General features: G+C 41.6%; 1 protein-coding gene and 1 long non-coding RNA gene across 8 annotated transcripts in view; one reads left to right on the top strand and one right to left on the bottom strand.

Annotated features, from left to right (window-relative positions):
* The window catches only part of LOC105477136 (uncharacterized), a 32,644-nt gene extending 30,373 nt beyond the window's left edge, over positions 1–2,271 (bottom strand). For all 3 annotated transcript variants that reach the window (XR_011606920.1, XR_011606919.1, XR_984491.3), the window contains exon 1: positions 2,010–2,271. This is a non-coding gene — a long non-coding RNA (uncharacterized lncRNA). The remainder of the gene's footprint in view (positions 1–2,009) is intronic.
* Positions 1–19,647, top strand: part of LOC105477137 (carbonic anhydrase 13) — an 86,946-nt gene that overhangs the window by 26,594 nt on the left and 40,705 nt on the right. For 3 of the 5 annotated variants that reach the window (XR_011606918.1, XR_984493.2, XM_071068032.1), the window contains exon 7: positions 8,093–8,149. Coding sequence is in view for 3 of the 5 variants with exons in the window: in XM_071068032.1 (XP_070924133.1) it covers positions 8,093–8,149 (57 nt within the window). In the remaining 2 variants the exon portion in view is untranslated. The other 2 variants (XM_071068031.1, XM_011733521.2) reach the window with 2 other exon arrangements.

Here is a 19,647-nt window from a genome sequence, read left to right as displayed (position 1 = left end):
AGGGCCAACTTCTCTTGCCAAGTCTCTTTGGGTTATCTTAAATCATCAACATTGGGTTACTTAGCTGAAATTCAATATGCAAAATACTTGGCTTTGTTTCTACTCTCCTTTTAAAGAAAAATAACTATTTTTTATTATGATATTATTTGCATGCAGTGAAACTCATGAATTTTAAGTGTGTGGTTGCTGATTTTGGTAACTGTATATAGACATGCTACAACTACTGCAGTCAAGATGTAGTTCTCAACCACCACTGTGGCTCACACCTCTAATCCTAGCATTTTGGGAGGCCAAGGCGGGTGAATCTCCTAAGGTCTGGAGTTCGAGACCAGCCTGGTCAACATGGTAAAACCCTGTCTCTACTAAAAATACAAAAATTAGCCACGTGTGGTGGTGTACGCCTATAATCCCAGCTACTCAGGAGGCTGAGGCAGGAGAATCGCTTGAACCCGGGAGGCAAGGTTGCAGTGAGCCCAGATTGCACCGCTGCACTCCAGCCTGGGTGACAGAGCAAGACTCCATCTCAAAATAAATAAATAAAAGATAGAGATCTCAGCCAAAAATTTTCTGGTGCTCTCTTGCAGTCCTTCACCTTCTTCACTATAGTCCTAGGCAACAACTGATGTGCTGTCGCTAGAATTTTACTTTTTCTAGAATTTTATTTAAATGAGTCATACAATAGATTTTTGTGTTTGAATTCTTTTACTGGTATAATCTTTTTAAGATTCATCCATTTTATTTTATTTTATTTTTTTCTTAGAGACAGAGTCTGGCCCTGCTGCCCAGGCTGGAGTGCAGTGGCGTGATATTGGCTCACTGCAACCTCCACCTCCCAGGTTCAAGTGATTCTGCTGTCTTAGCCTCCTGAGTAGCTGGAACTACAAGCACTCACCACCACGCCCAGCCAATTTTTGTATTTTTAGTAGAGATGGGGTTTCACAATGTTGGCCAGGCTGGTCTTGAACTCCTGGCCTCAAGTGATCTACCCATCTTGGCCTCCCAAAGTGTTGGGATTATAGGTGTGACCCATGGTACCTGACCCATTTCATTAATTTTTATTACTGTGTAATATTCCATGGTATGGATATATTATATTTTAAAAATATATTTCACAGTTGATGGACATTTGGTTTGCTTTTAATTTTTGGCCATTATGAATAATGGCAATCCATATATGGATATTAGGAATAATTTGCACACTTTTGTGTGCACACATTTTTATGTGTCTTGTGTCAATACCTAGGACTGGAATTACTAGGTCATGTTTGCTTAATTTTGTAAAGTACTATTATATTGTTTTCTTTTTCTTTTTTTTTTTTTTTTTCTGAAGGAGTCTCGCTTTGTTGCCCAGGCTGGAGTGCAGTGGTGTGATCTTGGTTCACTGCAACCACCACCTCCCGGGTTCAAGCAATTCTCCTGCCTCAGCCTCCTGAGTAGCTGTGATTACAGGCACTCGCCACCACACCCAGCTAATTTTTGTATTTTTAGTAGAGACAGGGTTTCACCATGTTAGCCAGGCTGGTCTCGAACTCCTGACCTCAAGTGATTTGCCCGCCTCAGCCTCCCAAAGTGCTGGGATTACAGGCATGAGCCACTGTGCCCGGCTGAGTAAAGTACTACTATATTATTTTCTAAAGTGGCTGTGTCATATTAAATTCCCACCAGCAATGTATGAGATTTCTGGTTGCTTCATACCCCTGCAAGCATTTGGCATTGTCAATTTTTCTAACTTTAGGTATTCTAGTGGGTATGTGTGATTTTAATTTGCATTTATCTAATGACCACTGATTTTGAAAATTTTTTATATGCTTAATGGCTATGTATGTATTTCCTTTTGTTAAGTATCTGTTCAAATCATCTGTCCATTTTAACATTGAGTTGTTTGCAAGAGTCCTTTATATAGTCTGGATAACAGCTCTTTCTCAGGCTGGGCGCATGGCTCACCCCTGTAATCCCAGTGAAAGATTCTCCCGAGGGCCTGAAAGTTTAAAGGAATGAATAACTCCTACCTCCTCAGGCCCGGTCCCAAGGTGCAAGGGCATTTGCACCAGCAGCATGCGTCAGCAAGATAGCAGAAGCAGGAATAGAGCTGGCCGGAAGACACATACCCGCTGAAGACCGAGAGGGAGGCCATCTGGGTACTACGTAGCAGTTACTTCAGACTGGGACACTTCCTGTTTACAGAGGACTATAAAACCCCTGCCCCGTCCTCACTTGGGGCTGAAGCCATAGGCCTCAACCCGTCTGCATCCGGGGATGTAAGGCTCTTGTATCCATTCGAACCCCGAGAGCGGGCCAACAGACAACACGAGGCGCTGTGGAGCAACACGTTGTTTTAATGAGCGCCTGGGTGCAGACGGGCTGAGGCCTAAAATGGCGTCAGTCCCAAGTGAGGACAGGGCAGGCGGGGGTTTTATAGTCTCCTGTAAACAGGAAGTATCTCAGTCTGATGTAACTGCTATGTGGTACCCGGATGGCCTCTCTCTCTCGGTCTTCAGGGGATATGTGTCTTCCAGCCAGCTCTCTTTCTGCTTCTGCTATCTTGCTGACGCATGCTGCTGGCGTCAGTGGCCTTGTGCCTTGGGACTCAGCCTGAGGAGGGAGGAGTTGTTCACCCCCTGCCGAGCTTTCAGGTCCCCGGGAGAATCTTTCATTCCTGTCTGTTTGGTTATAGAAAAGGGAAAAGGGATGACTTTCTCAGTAACTACTTCAGGAGTGACATAGGGTGGCATGGGCACCTTGGAAAAAGAAAAACTTAATTTGGGGGTATTCTTGAGAGACGAGTTGGTATCCATCGTGTCGTTGTAGCAGGAGCATCGTCTGGATTGTCCTGGAGGCTAACTGTAGTTTCAACAAGAGTTTTAATGCTTTTATTATTAGTGGGATAACACAGGGAGAAACAGGAGGCTCCCAATGATGAAGATTGCTGTCCCTACCAGTGTTTTAAATCCTCCTAAATAAGAGAACCACCCTCCTAGAAGGTTTGTTGGGTCCCATCCCTTCCAGGTTTGGACTGATACATGGGCTTCTTTTCTGATGTTTGAAGCGATTTCTAGAACCACTTTTCCATGATTGTCTATGTTAAGACAGCAATTATAGATATTAAACTTACCATACATCCCACCCTCTTCTGCTAATAAGTAGTTTAGTGCTAGCCTGTTTTGATAAACTGCTGCGCGCATTTGGTTTTGTTGTGAGAGCATTTCTAGGGCTGAGGCGGTTTGGTTAGTGATTATCTCTAGAACAGCTTGTAGTCTAATTGTTCTATTTAGCATATATATGGGAGTGCAATAACCCCATGGACCATCCTCAGCCCAAGTGGCAGGGCCGTAATATTTGATGATCCGTTGTGGAGGCCACTTGTCCTCCCTCCTACCTCCAAGGATCATTTTTCTCTGGTTAGGTTATCATACACAGGGACTCCGAGGGTGTTGCCCGCCTGCTTTGGAGGTAAAAAAGAATCCAGGTTTAATTGTGCCTAGGAAGCAAGTACCTTGCCAGTGATAAGGTAGCCATGAGTATGCCTGGGTTCCACATATCCAAAAGAATCCATCAGGGGCAATCTGTTGTAGGCTGGTGTTAATAGGATTGTCCCATAGTGCACTTAGGCTGGGGTATGCGGCATAAGGGTTAATGGTGTTGGTACAGTACCAGGCCTTTTTTGGCAAGACATAATTGAGGTAGCTTAAGTTAGAAGGAGACCAAGCTCCGTGGGGTAATTTTGGCTACCACTCTGCTGTGGAGGCATTGACTGTTAGGGTTTGGTGACAGGGGCTTTCACCTATGGCGTGATGGGTTTTATTCCACCTGCGGGATATGCACATCGTCCCTGTTACTAGACGTGTCCAGGACTGTGGGCATTCCTGAGGAGTGAAAGTGAGGCTGGAGTTTTGGGATGCTAGTAAGTAAGGGGGAATAGAGTCTATTCCATACCGTGGCCACTGTTCACTCACATGGGCTCCCCCGCATACCCAGTGATTGCACACATTCATGGTAAGGGCGATGAGTTCTCCTAGATCTACAAACAGGTTCTTTCCTGGCTTAGGATGGGATATGTCTGCTTGTAGTTTTATATAAAGGGATGGAAATGCCACGGGTAATTTTGGAGGGGGGCTGTTGGCTTTTGTTTGGCTGTAATCTGTTCTCTCTTTATATCATCTAGCACTTGAGTGTTTGCTCCCCATTGTCCAATTTTGGTGAAGCAAAGCCACTGCTTACCTTTTGGACATGTAGTCCCATTACGACTGCCAGATACTCCTAGATTTTTTACTTTATAGTAACTTTTCCCTGACTCAACACATTCCTCGATTAAGATTCCATAACAGGATTTTTCTGTATGAGTATGGTAAGTAAAGGATTGTTGTATTTTTCCTCCATAGTGGAAAGACTGATAGATAACACTCATGGCAGCTCGGAGGGTCTGCCGTGGACAGTAGGGCGGGTACTGATACTAGATGCAAGGCTTGTGTATCGGTTTGAACCCTGAGAGCGCACCAACAGACAGACAACACGAGGCGGTGTGGAGCAACACGATGTTGTAATGAGCGCCTGGGTGCAGATGGGGGGAGGCCTAAAATGGCGTCATCCCCACGTGAGGATGGGGGAGGGACTCTATAGTCCTCTGTAAACAGGAAGTGTCCCAGTCTGATGTGACCGCTGCATATACCCATACGGCCTCCCTCTGGATCTTCAGGGGTGTCTTCCAGCCAGCTCATTTCCTGCTTCTGCTATCTTGCTGACACACACTGCTGCAGCAAGTGGCCTTGCGCCTTGGGACTGGGCCTGAGGAGGGAGGAATTATTCATTCCCTTAAGCTTTCAGGCCCTGGGGAGAATCTTTCTCCCAGCACTTTGAAAGGCTGAGGCGGGAGGATCACTTGAGACCAGGAGTTCAAGACCAGCCTGGCCAACATGGCAAAACCCTGTCTCCACTTAAAAAAAAAAAAAAAAAAAAATTGGTGTGGTAGCGCCTGCCTGTAACCCCAGCTACTCCGGAGGCTGAGGCATGAGAATTGCTTGATGCCAGGTGGTGGAGGTTGCAGTGAGTCGAGATTATGCCACTGCAATCCAACCTGAGTGACAGAGCGAGACTCTATCTTAAAAAAAGAAAGAAAGAAAGAAAAAAGTGAATCCTTGGACCTTATTAGAAATTCCAATTCACAAATTTGGGGTAGGGTCCAGGGATCTGAATTTTTAAGAATTAACTCAAAGTATTTTCATTCAGATGCTTTGGGACCACCCCTCCCAAAACTGGCTTAGAGTGAGACATGCGTGTGGACATAATAGATCCATCTAGGAAGGTTAGTTAGAACTGGGTGGTCAAGGGGCTTGGAAGCCATGCTGGCACATTTGTTTTGGGTACCTATAAAAATGTTAGAAATGTGATGTATTATAGGGATGTATTTGGAAATGTTTACACTAAAATGATATGATGTTTGGAATTTGCTTAAAAATAGCCTAGTTTGGGTAGGATGGCAAATGCAAAGAGAGCTTTGGTGGGAGAATGGATGGAAAAATTGGCTGTATGTCGATGATTGTTGAAGCTAGGTCATGGATTCCTGGTGATTTATGATGTTGCTTTTTCTACCTTTGTGTCCTTTTGAATATTTACATAATAAAATGTAAATTAAAAGGATAGGGGAAAATGGGGAAACAGAAAACAAGTTTCTCTGTGGTTTGTGCATGGCTTGTCAAGATGGCTTATTTATTGAAACTTCTCAGCTACCCCTCAAGTTTCTCATCTGTAAAATGGAATAATTATATATTATTGATAAGGATATTTTGGAGATTAACTGAGGTAATGTAAAGCACTTAACACAGTGCCTAGTCCATCATTTTCCGTAACAGAACTTATTTTTATTATTACTCAATTTTGGCAGGCAAGTCGAGTGCTATCAAAGAGGTTTGAGCATAAGAGTGACATAAAGCTGTTTACAGAATCATAGAAGAAGAATATTTCAGCTTATTGGAGTTGCTACACAATGAAATTAGAATTTCAGTATTAGAGTCAAGGAAACCAGCAAAACAGGTCATACCTGCTTCAGCCTCAAGGCTGAACTGGGAACATTTCTACTGGGAACCTGTAGGTACTGAGTCAGCCTCAGTGACAGGGGGCAGCTTTGTTGCCTGCCTGGATAAAGCCTGGAACCACATAAAGGGATAAGACCAGTGGGAACCAGCCAGGGATGTGCATTTTAAGGCCAGGGCAGTAGTAGAGGACACCTAGAGCCAAGAGAAGCAAATCTGAATGGGGACTGGCAAATACAGGGTTGACCTAGCTGGGCCAAATGATTGTGAGACCCAGTTATAAGGGGAAGGGGTTTGGCAAGACATCAGAACAGGTCTAGGAACTCTTACCAAAATACACAGGCTGTTCAGAGAAGGAGCTGAAGTCGGATCCAGTTCTAGACTGGTGAGCTGAGAGTGCTGCTGGGGCAGGGAGCCATGATCAACTTCCAGAGGGATTGAACAGGGGCAGGAGCTGGGGTTGTGGGAGAAAAATAAAGCCAACCTCTTCGGAGGAATCAGCAGTATCACTGTGGAGGCAGGTTGCTTGATGAAGCCTGTGGACCCATGCTTTAATTCAGGACTCAGAATTCCTGCACAGCCACCTGGAATGACCACTCCAGACAGACCTGGATCGTCATGATCTGCAGAAGACTAGGTGTCTTTCCTATGGTCTCAGAGGTTAGCCCCTGCTGTTAGCCTCTGCTACTTGACCAGAGATTCTCTTAAGCCTCATGTGGTTTTAGCTATAATGATCTGGTCTATTGAAACATGAGTAATAGTATGTTGTAAACATTTGTCTCCTTCCCATATCTGTACTTAAAAACAAAACGAAACAAAAAAACCTCAAAATGGCTGGGTGTGGTGGCTCCTGCCTGTAATCCCAGCACTTTGGGAGGCTGAGGAGGGCAGATCATGAGGTCAAGAGATCGAGACCATCCTGGCCAACATGGTGAAACCCCATCTCCACTAAAACTACAAAAATTAGCTGGGCGTGGTGGCACGTGCCTGTAGTCCCGGCTACATGGGAGGCTGAAGCAGGAGAATTGCCTGAACCTGGGAGGCTTAGGTTGCAGTGCGCTGAGATTGTGCCGTTGCACTCCAGCCTAGGCGACAGAGCAAGACTCTGTCTCAAAAAACAAGCAAACAAACAAATAAAGCCCTCAAAATACCACATGTGGAAAACATGGTTGCTTGTATATATGATGGTTGATCCTATTGCCTTAGAGCATAGTTACAAACTGTTGCCTATTTCTTATAAAGGCCCTCCCTCCCCTCTGCCCCCCATCCTGGTTAGTACTGTATAAGAAACATTTTAGGCATCAGGTATTTGATGAAAACCTAAAGGATGTGTCCCTAGTCTGAATTTGCTTGACTCTGAGATTAGATGGTTAACAAAGTTTAGAGACTGTAGGTTCTCATTCCTAATTTGTCTTCATCAAAATAAAACAAACACCAAAGATTTACTTTTATTAATTGACAATATAATTTTGGTGCATATTTTTGAGAAGATAAAATTAGTTTTAATTTTTCCAACTTCACTTTAGGCCTGTACTAACTTTTAATAAATAATATTAAACCACCAAGGGATTGTTAAAAATTTATAAAACATATTTATAATAGAAAAGTTTTCAGCAATAAAAAATAGTGATGTAGGTTGATATTTATTGTCATGCAAAAATGGCTAGTATATATACCAAGTGAAAAAATTAGGTTTCAAAAGAGCATATATAGTTGAGTTCATTTTTGTCATAAAATGTGTGTGTTTACAGATTGAAAAACATTGAAAAACATTCTCTGATTTCTAGATATTTACTCTTTAAACCACACTCTAGATGTTTCCTCTTGTTACTTTGATCATCAACTTAAAAATGCTTATACATTTAATTTTGGAACCTGTAGGTATTTGTAGAGCGATGAGAATTTAGCAAAAGAGTTTCTTTATTATATATGACATATAACAGAAAAATTTCGTTGCAATATTTTTTGTTCCTGGTTATAAATATATCTTAATTCTTTATGCAGGGTAATTCATTAATATTGGTGGGAATTTCTATGCTGAAGCTAACTCTTTTCTTCTTCTACAGCTGGCCAAATTCCGCAGTCTCCTGTGCACAGCGGAGGGTGAAGCAGCAGCTTTTCTGGTGAGCAATCACCGCCCACCGCAGCCTCTGAAGGGCCGCAAAGTGAGAGCCTCTTTCCGTTAAAAATTGTCACCAATGAACTCCCCCAAACATGGCTGTGGAGAGACAATGAAACAAAACAAAACACAACACAAAAGTCTCTGCCAACAACTCCTTTGTAGAATTCTAATTTATAGGAACCATTTTACTATGAGCTTCAGTGTCACAAAGAACACCAGATCTCTCTCTCTCTCTCTTTGTAATTTTTTTAGTGATAGGGTCTCACTCTGTCACCCAGGCTGGAGTGCAGTGGTACCGTCTTGGCTAATTGTAGTTACCAACTCCTGGACTCAAGTGATCCTCCCACCTCAGCCTCCAGAGTACGTAGGACCCAGCTTGCCTGGCTAATTTTTTTTTTTTTTTTTTTAGAAATGGAGTCCTGCTATGTTGCCCAGGCTGGTCTCCAGCTCCTGGCTTCAAGTGAGCCTCCTGCCTTGGCCTCTCAAAGTGCTAGGATTTCAGGCCTGGGCCATCAAGCCCAGCTGGCTTAGATCTCTTTACTAACTTACTGTCTCATATTTGCACTCACGGATATTCACAGTAAGCATTGTTTGACATATATTAAAAGCCATGAAATATGTCTACTTCAACCTGCATGAAAATATGGTTAACATTGCAAACTTCAGAATGTATTAAAAATTTTACCTTGCCGTAGAGACTGAATTAGTCACAGCTCTCAGTGATGTTAGGTGGAAACTTACATCTCAAATGATAGGATTGTGATACTTTTTTTTGAAACAAGTGATTCTGCTTAATATTTTGTTGTTATTCCAATTCATAAAAAGTAGATTATGTTTTCCTATAAGGATAATTTTTGCAGTGATTATGTTGCTAACTCTCATTGCATGATACCTTTAATAAAATGCACAATATAAGAGTTAAGGGCAATGGGATAAAGCTACTTAATGTGTCTCCTCCACTGATCAAAAATATTCCTTATGGTCTTGGTGAGGAATTCCTCAGGGTATAAATGGCTATTTACACTGTAATGAATTATACCATATATAATATTCACTCAGTAATGTTAATAATGAACTGGCTGATAGTTGACAAAATGCAATGCCTGCCAGTTTATGACATTAACATGGTTTGAAACTAACATATAACATAGTACCAGTGCAGTCACAGCTGCCCTCAGGCATGATGAACACCTTGCCCGTTTTTGCCTGGTGTTTTGGCAGCAAAGCAGGACGCAGTCTTGTGTGGGTCATTATTCTGTCAATTTGTGGAAAAAATTACTTCAGTCTCCTATAAATATATAATGGGTCCCTAAGCCCTTCAACCCATTTCCATGGCAAAACTCACTTTTCCTTTTATGCACGTCCCTCCATCTCTTAATTTTGTCAGTTGGAGCTTGATCTTAATTTTAACCTATTATTATTATTTTTTTTTGGTTTGTTTTTGGTGGGGGATAAGAGTAGTGTTTCTTTTGCTCTTTCTGGTACAAACGGAGAGACACTAAGCATTAACTTAATAACCACATTTAAGACTTGAACACATGCTATACTTTTGTCATCTTCTAACATAAGTTTACCTGAGTTCCCTTGATTTTGATGATTTGTTTCTTATATCTCTCTTCCTCTGGATGTAGTTTTTTTTTTTTTTTTTTTTTTGACTGAGTCTTACTCTGTCACCGAGGCTGGAGTATAGTGGCATGATCTCGGCTCACTGCAACCTCCACCTCCCGGGTTCAAATGATTCTCCTGCCTCAGCCTCTTTAGTGGCTGGGATGACAGGCACCTGCCACCACACCTGGCTAATTTTTGTATTTTTAGTAGAGATGGGGTTTTGCAGTGTTGGCCAGTTTGGTCTCAAACTCCTGACCTCAAGTGATCTACCTGCCTCGGCCTCTCAAGTTGCTGGAATTACAGGCGTGAGCCACCACGCCTGGCTTGAATGTAGATTTTAATAATTAACCTTATCCTGCAATGTTGATAGAGTAACTGAATATCAGTAAATTGTGTAACAGTGATGGATACTGTTGCATAAGGTGAGCTCCTGAAGAGTGAAGCTAATACTTTGGTCAATGTTCTTTTCCCCTCTGTGTCTAGTTTAAGGCTTTTAGAAGATTGATCTGTAGCAATTATTTAATGAATCAAATATTTAAAAAAATTTTATTTGCTGTCTTTGGTAATTATCTCTCTGCTTGAAATCAAATGTACTGTAAGTTAATATAACAAGTAAAATACATTATCTTTTGAAAATAGTTTCTTTTTAAAGGAATACTAATTAATTGTAACTTGTAAAACTAAAAGTTCTAATGGTTTCTGAAAGCCAGTGTTGAGTGGAAAAGTGTTTCTTTAGTTTGGAAAGACCTGTGAAGTATCCCAGTCAGAGAAAGAACCTATTTTCTCGAGGAATGTAAGTTGCTATATCTGGAGGGGCATGTAGGACAGGGGTTCTAATTACTGTCTGTGAGAGTTACTGCTTTGTAACTTATGGTTTCTGCTGCAATGTTGTGTTGGTTCTGTATTATAAATTGCACCTTAATAGACCAAAAATATCTATACAGCACTGATTTCCTTGAATATTGTGTGTTAACTGATATATCTCCTAGAGGCAAAAGGTTTAAATGTGTGTTAAAATGGTTATATTGCTTCCTTTTTAAACAAATTAAAAAGTTGTAAATACTAGTGTAGATCTCTTTTGTTTACCACAGCAAATATTGATTTTATGATTGTTAAGCATTTCATATTTTAATTTAAATTGGATTCAACCACAATAAAGAAAATGAGACAAGCTTTCATTTTCACAAACTTGGCTTTATTATTAACCACTCAATCCATTCAAGAATAACTTGTCGATGGGCGGAGCAAGATGGCCGAATAGGAGCAGCTCCAGTCTCCAACTCCCAGCGCGAGCGACACAGAAGACCGGTGATTTCTGCATTTTCAACTGAGGTACTGGGTTCATCTCACTGGGGAGTGCCGGACGATCGGAGCTGGTCAGCTGCTGCAGCCCGACCAGCGAGAGCTGAAGCAAGGCGAGGCATTGCCTCACCCGGGAAGCGCAAGGGGGAAGGGAGTCCCTTTTCCTAGCCAGGGGAACTGAGACACACACCACCTGGAAAATCGGGTAACTCCCACCCCAATACTGCGCTTTAGGAAACAGGCACACCAGGAGATCATATCCCACACCTGGCCGGGAGGGTCCCACACCCACGGAGCCTCCCTCGTTGCTAGCGCAGCAGTCTGTGATCTACCGGCAAGGCAGCAGCGAGGCTGGGGGAGGGGCGCCCGCCATTGCTGAGGCTTAAGTAGGTAAACAAAGCTGCTGGGAAGCTCGAACTGGGTGGAGCTCACAGCAGCTCAAGGAAACCTGCCTGTCTCTGTAGACTCCACCTCTGGGGACAGGGCACAGTAAACTAAGACACACAGACACCTCTGCACAGACGCAAACGACTCTGTCTGACAGCTTTGAAGAGAGCAGTGGATCTCCCAACACGGAGGTTGAGATCTGAGAAGGGACAGACTCCCTGCTCAAGCGGGTCCCTGACCCCTGAGTAGCCTAACTGGGAGACATCCCCCACTAGGGGCAGTCTGACACCCCACACCTCATAGGGTGGAGTACACCCCTGAGAGGAAGCTTCCAAAGCAAGAATCAGACAGGTACACTCGCTGTTCAGAAATATTCTATCTTCTGCAGCCTCTGCTGCTGATACCCAGGCAAACAGGGTCTGGAGTGGACCTCAAGCAATCTCCAACAGACCTACAGCTGAGGGTCCTGACTGTTAGAAGGAAAACTATCAAACAGGAAGGACACCTACACCAAAACCCCATCAGTACATCACCATCATCAAAGACCAGAGGCAGATAAAACCACAAAGATGGGGAAAAAGCAGGGCAGAAAAGCTGGAAATTCCAAAAATAAGAGCGCATCTCCCCCGGCAAAGGAGCGCAGCTCATCGCCAGCAATGGATCAAAGCTGGACGGAGAATGACTTTGATGAGATGAGAGAAGAAGGCTTCAGTCCATCAAATTTCTCAGAGCTAAAGGAGGAATTACATACCCAGCGCAAAGAAACTAAAAATCTTGAAAAAAAAGTGGAAGAATTGATGGCTAGAGTAATTAATGCAGAGAAGGTCCTAAACGAAATGAAAGAGATGAAAACCATGACACGAGAAATACGTGACAAATGCACAAGCTTCAGTAACCGACTCGATCAACTGGAAGAAAGAGTATCAGCGATTGAGGATCAAATGAATGAAATGAAGCGAGAAGAGAAACCAAAGGAAAAAAGAAGAAAAAGAAATGAACAAAGCCTGCAAGAAGTATGGGATTATGTAAAAAGACCAAATCTACGTCTGATTGGGGTGCCTGAAAGTGAGGGGGAAAATGGAACCAAGTTGGAAAACACTCTTCAGGATATCATCCAGGAGAACTTCCCCAACCTAGTAGGGCAGGCCAACATTCAAATCCAGGAAATACAGAGAACGCCACAAAGATACTCCTCAAGAAGAGCAACTCCAAGACACATAATTGCCAGATTCACCAAAGTTGAAATGAAGGAAAAAATCTTAAGGGCAGCCAGAGAGAAAGGTCGGGTTACCCACAAAGGGAAGCCCATCAGACTAACAGCAGATCTCTCAGCAGAAACTCTACAAGCCAGAAGAGAGTGGGGGCCAATATTCAACATTCTTAAAGAAAAGAATTTTAAACCCAGAATTTCATATCCAGCCAAACTAAGTTTCATAAGTGAAGGAGAAATAAAATCCTTTACAGATAAGCAAATGCTTAGAGATTTTGTCACCACTAGGCCTGCCTTACAAGAGATCCTGAAGGAAGCACTAAACATGGAAAGGAACAACCGGTACCAGCCATTGCAAAAACATGCCAAAATGTAAAGACCATTGAGGCTAGGAAGAAACTGCATCAACTAACGAGCAAAATAACCAGTTAATATCATAATGGCAGGATCAAGTTCACACATAACAATCTTAACCTTAAATGTAAATGGACTAAATGCTCCAATTAAAAGACACAGACTGGCAAACTGGATAAAGAGTCAAGACCCATCAGTCTGCTGTATTCAGGAGACCCATCTCACACGCAGAGACATACATAGGCTCAAAATAAAGGGATGGAGGAAGATTTACCAAGCAAATGGAGAACAAAAAAAAGCAGGGGTTGCAATACTAGTCTCTGATAAAACAGACTTTAAACCATCAAAGATCAAAAGAGACAAAGAAGGCCATTACATAATGGTAAAGGGATCAATTCAACAGGAAGAGCTAACTATCCTAAATATATATGCACCCAATACAGGAGCACCCAGATTCATAAAGCAAGTCCTTAGAGACTTACAAAGAGACTTAGACTCCCATACAATAATAATGGGAGACTTCAACACTCCACTGTCAACATTAGACAGATCAACGAGACAGAAAGTTAACAAGGATATCCAGGAATTGAACTCATCTCTGCAGCAAGCAGACCTAATAGACATCTATAGAACTCTCCACCCCAAATCAACAGAATATACATTCTTCTCAGCACCACATCATACTTACTCCAAAATTGACCACGTAATTGGAAGTAAAGCACTCCTCAGCAAATGTACAAGAACAGAAATTATAACAAACTGTCTCTCAGACCACAGTGCAATCAAACTAGAACTCAGGACTAAGAAACTCACTCAAAACCGCTCAACTACATGGAAACTGAACAACCTGCTCCTGAATGACTACTGGGTACATAACGAAATGAAGGCAGAAATAAAGATGTTCTTTGAAACCAATGAGAACAAAGATACAACATACCAGAATCTCTGGGACACATTTAAAGCAGTGTGTAGAGGGAAATTTATAGCACTAAATGCCCACAAGAGAAAGCAGGAAAGATGTAAAATTGACACTCTAACATCGCAATTAAAAGAACTAGAGAAGCAAGAGCAAACACATTCGAAAGCTAGCAGAAGGCAAGAAATAACTAAGATCAGAGCAGAACTGAAGGAGATAGAGACACAAAAAACCCTCCAAAAAATCAATGAATCCAGGAGTTGGTTTTTTGAAAAGATCAACAAAATTGACAGACCACTAGCCAGACTAATAAAGAAGAAAAGAGAGAAGAATCAAATCGACGCAATTAAAAATGATCAAGGGGATATCACCACCGACCCCACAGAAATACAAACTACCATCAGAGAATACTATAAACACCTCTACGCAAATAAACTGGAAAATCTAGAAGAAATGGATAATTTCCTGGACACTTACACTCTTCCAAGACTAAACCAGGAAGAAGTTGAATCCCTGAATAGACCAATAGCAGGCTCTGAAATTGAGGCAACAATTAATAGCCTACCAACCAAAAAAAGTCCAGGACCAGATGGATTCACAGCTGAATTCTACCAGAGGTACAAAGAGGAGTTGGTACCATTCCTTCTGAAACTATTCCAATCAATAGAAAAAGAGGGAATCCTCCCTAACTCATTTTATGAGGCCAACATCATCCTGATACCAAAGCCTGGCAGAGACACAACAAAAAAAGAGAATTTTAGACCAATATCCCTGATGAACATCGATGCAAAAATCCTCAATAAAATACTGGCAAACCGGATTCAGCAACACATCAAAAAGCTTATCCACCATGATCAAGTGGGCTTCATCCCTGGGATGCAAGGCTGGTTCAACATTCGCAAATCAATAAACATAATCCAGCATATAAACAGAACCAAAGACAAGAACCACATGATTATCTCAATTGATGCAGAAAAGGCTTTTGACAAAATTCAACAGCCCTTCATGCTAAAAACGCTCAATAAATTCGGTATTGATGGAACGTACCTCAAAATAATAAGAGCTATTTATGACAAACCCACAGCCAATATCATACTGAATGGGCAAAAACTGGAAAAATTCCCTTTGAAAACTGGCACAAGACAGGGATGCCCTCTCTCACCACTCCTATTCAACATAGTGTTGGAAGTTCTGGCTAGGGCAATCAGGCAAGAGAAAGAAATCAAGGGTATTCAGATAGGAAAAGAAGAAGTCAAACTGTCCCTGTTTGCAGATGACATGATTGTATATTTAGAAAACCCCATTGTCTCAGCCCAAAATCTCCTTAAGCTGATAAGCAACTTCAGCAAAGTCTCAGGATACAAAATTAATGTGCAAAAATCACAAGCATTCTTATACACCAGTAACAGACAAACAGAGAGCCAAATCAGGAATGAACTTCCATTCACAATTGCTTCAAAGAGAATAAAATACCTAGGAATCCAACTTACAAGGGATGTAAAGGACCTCTTCAAGGAGAACTACAAACCACTGCTCAGTGAAATCAAAGAGGACACAAACAAATGGAAGAACATACCATGCTCATGGATAGGAAGAATCAATATTGTGAAAATGGCCATACTGCCCAAGGTAATTTATAGATTCAATGCCATCCCCATCAAGCTACCAATGAGTTTCTTCACAGAATTGGAAAAAACTGCTTTAAAGTTCATATGGAACCAAAAAAGAGCCCGCATCTCCAAGACAATCCTAAGTCAAAAGAACAAAGCTGGAGGCATCATGCTACCTGACTTCAAACTATACTACAAGGCTACAGTAACCAAAACAGCATGGTATTGGTACCAAAACAGAGATATAGACCAATGGAACAGAACAGAGTCCTCAGAAATAATACCACACATCTACAGCCATTTGATCTTTGACAAACCTGAGAGAAACAAGAAATGGGGAAAGGATTCCCTATTTAATAAATGGTGCTGGGAAAATTGGCTAGCCATAAGTAGAAAGCTGAAACTGGATCCTTTCCTTACTCCTTATACGAAAATTAATTCAAGATGGATTAGAGACTTAAATGTTAGACCTAATACCATAAAAATCCTAGAGGAAAACCTAGGTAGTACCATTCAGGACATAGGCATGGGCAAAGATTTCATGTCTAAAACACCAAAAGCAACGGCAGCAAAAGCCAAAATTGACAAATGGGATCTCATTAAACTAAAGAGCTTCTGCACAGCAAAAGACACTACCATCAGAGTGAACAGGCAACCTACAGAATGGGAGAAAATTTTTGCAATCTACTCATCTGACAAAGGGCTAATATCCAGAACCTACAAAGAACTCAAACAAATTTACAAGAAAAAAACAAACAACCCCATCAAAAAGTGGGCAAAGGACATGAACAGACATTTCTCAAAAGAAGACATTCATACAGCCAACAGACACATGAAAAAATGCTCATCATCACTGGCCATCAGAGAAATGCAAATCAAAACCACAATGAGATACCATCTCACACCAGTTAGAATGGCAATCATTAAAAAGTCAGGAAACAACAGGTGCTGGAGAGGATGTGGAGAAATAGGAACACTTTTACACTGTTGGTGGGATTGTAAACTAGTTCAACCATTATGGAAAACAGTATGGCGATTCCTCAAGGATCTAGAACTAGATGTACCATATGACCCAGCCATCCCATTACTGGGTATATACCCAAAGGATTATAAATCATGCTGCTATAAAGACACATGCACACGTATGTTTATTGCAGCACTATTCACAATAGCAAAGACTTGGAATCAACCCAAATGTCCATCAGTGACAGATTGGATTAAGAAAATGTGGCACATATACACCATGGAATACTATGCAGCCATAAAAAAGGATGAGTTTGAGTCCTTTGTAGGGACTTGGATGCAGCTGGAATCCATCATTCTTAGCAAACTATCACAAGAACAGAAAACCAAACACCGCATGTTCTCACTCATAGGTGGGAACTGAACAATGAGATCACTCGGACTCAGGAAGGGGAACATCACACACCGGGACCTATCATGGGGAGGGGGGAGGGGGGAGGGATTGCATTGGGAGTTATACCTGATGTAAATGACGAGTTGATGGGTGCAGCACAGCAACATGGCACAAGTATACATATGTAACAAACCTGCACGTTATGCACATGTACCCTACAACTTAAAGTATAATAATAATAAATAAAGTTAAAAAAAAAAAAAAAAAAAAAAAAAAAAAAAAAGAATAACTTGTCCACTTAGTTTTCATGTTTCCTTCATGTGTCCTTCAATTACCTGAGACTGGGTAATTTATAAAGAAAAAAAGGTTTAATGGACTCACAGTTCCACATGGCTGGAGAGACCTCACAATCATGGCAGAAGGCAAAAGGCACATCTTACATGGTGGCAGGCAAGAGAGAGAATGAAAATCAAGCAAAAGCAGTTTTCCCTGATAAAACCATCAGATCTCCTGAGACTTATTCACTACCACAAGAACAGTATGGGGGAAACCACCTTCATGATTCAATTACCTCCCACTGGGTCCCTCCCATAACACGTGGGAATTATGGGAGCTACAATTCAAGATGAGATTTGGGTGGGGATACAGCCAAACTGTATCAGATGGTGTCTCCTAGATGTCTTTGTTGTAAAGTTATTGTGTCCTTTGTAAATATTTGTTAGGAAGGGATTCTTTTAAGAGTATGTAAATATTCTGTTCCTCATTAAACCTGTAATTTATTCATTTATTTCCAGCATAGATTTAGAGATACCTGTGTTATTTAATAGGCTGTAATCTGTTGTTATCATTGTTTATTCTGATGCTCAAATTTTTTGTTTTGCCCAGCAGGAGCACCTTCAAGCTGACTTGTGTGTCCTTTTGTCATGTCCCCATGTACTTACTTTCTGGCAGCTATCGTATGTTCCTGGATCATTTTATACTTTTCTTTTCCCAGCCCTAGAACCAAGGAGCCCTGATTTCTTTTAGTAGAAAATAGTATTGAGAAAACCAAGATTTGGGTGAGCTCATTGCTATTGGAATGTTGCTACTCTGAGGCCCTCTTGATAAACAGTGGTTGAGAATGTATACGCACAGATAAACATCTACATGTCTATACTTATTTACATTAAAACATGATTTCACACTCATATCTCCAATTCTAATCCAGCACTACAGTGTTCATTCTAGTTTTCTCCATTTCTATATTTGTAATTTCCTTCTCCAACAGTGAGAAACCTGGCTTCCATTATCCCCAACATAGTTTCTGATTTGGCTCATTCTTCTGTGTGTAGCAAATACCCCATTACTACTTCACCTCTCACCCTCACACTGCACAGATGCCTGTCTCACTCAGCTTGGGTTCTGGCATCCTGGGCTAGGCTGCGTTGTCCCTCCTGTCATCATGCAGTGTCCACCTTGCTTGGCTCTATCTTATAGACATTGGACTAAATTTTCGGGAAGGGAACAGAAAGAATGGGGAGGAGAAGGGGAGGGGAGGGCAGAAGGGGAGGGTGTAGGGAAGGGGAGGGGCAGGGGACAGGAGGGGAGGTTGGGATAAGAGTAAGATTATGCTTTGAAATATTTGTTGAGCTGTTCATAGGGAAGTCCTTTTTTGTTTTTCTAACATAAAGTTAGTAGCTTTACTTATACACGTTCTATCAAAAATGGTGTGGGAATGGGATATTTTTTGAAAGGCTTTCAGTACCTTCTGAGTGGGGCTGCAGAAAATGTAGGTCAAGAAATAGTGGTCTTATTTGAGAGGATGGGAAGGCATCCTGGCCCTCAGATAACTACCTCACCAAGCTCTTTCACATTTTACTGAAGAAGACTAAATCCTTTACGTTAAGGTTTCAATACCCATTGAAATGCAAACTCCACTCAGGAAAATTTTCCAAGTTACCAGTAGTGATATGCACTTGAGTATAACTGATCTTCATATGTCAACTTTTGGTAGGACCAAAGACTCTGACAGAAGGAAAGTTAGCTTGATACAAGAGTGAATGATCTGAGTGTTTGGATAATCAAGGTGGACTTGAACCACTTCACAGTTTTGCCTGTATGCTTACTCTACCCTAACACCTTGCACCATGACTGATGTATAGTAAATACTCAATTTTGGTGAATAGAAATCACTCTTTCTTGAGTCGAATTAATTGGCGATTTTTCTGGCTCTGTGGCTGGAAACCTGCCTTTCCCTCCCTAAAGAGAAATTATACCAAGCAAGGACCCCCGTCTCTGTCATGGGCTGACAGCAGTCTTTCTTCCTGAAGATCTTCAGCATTTTCTTGCTTCACCACTCCTGCCAGAATAAGTTACCCAGCGGAAGAAAGTGGGTACATTAAACTTCCTTGTTTCAAATGAGTTTGCTTCCAATATAGCTCTTCTGGGTGAAGAGAATGGTCAGTTTATCTTAGCTGTGCTCAGAGAGTGAGAGTTGCAGAAACTGTGTGGGTTTGTGTCTCAATGAGATCAGATGAACCATAACTTAGCCCTAAGTTATTTATGGAAGATATGACTTAGGAAAAATATGTTACACAAAGATTTTGTATTTTAAGAAGGACTCCTGGAAATAACTGTGTTATGGAGGAGATGCATAACTGTATTATGTGTCTAAAGGCTCAACACATACACAAACACATAATTAAATGATACTGGCATTAAAAAAAATAGATGGCATAGTATCAGTCAGGTTCCAGAAAGGAGACAGAAACCACTC

The sequence above is a fragment of the Macaca nemestrina genome, chromosome 8 (genome assembly GCF_043159975.1).
Source record: "Macaca nemestrina isolate mMacNem1 chromosome 8, mMacNem.hap1, whole genome shotgun sequence".
In the NCBI taxonomy this organism is placed as follows: Eukaryota; Metazoa; Chordata; class Mammalia; order Primates; family Cercopithecidae; genus Macaca; species Macaca nemestrina.
The sequence above is the reverse complement of the archived record's forward strand: the minus strand, read 5'-3'. Positions and strand labels throughout refer to the sequence as shown.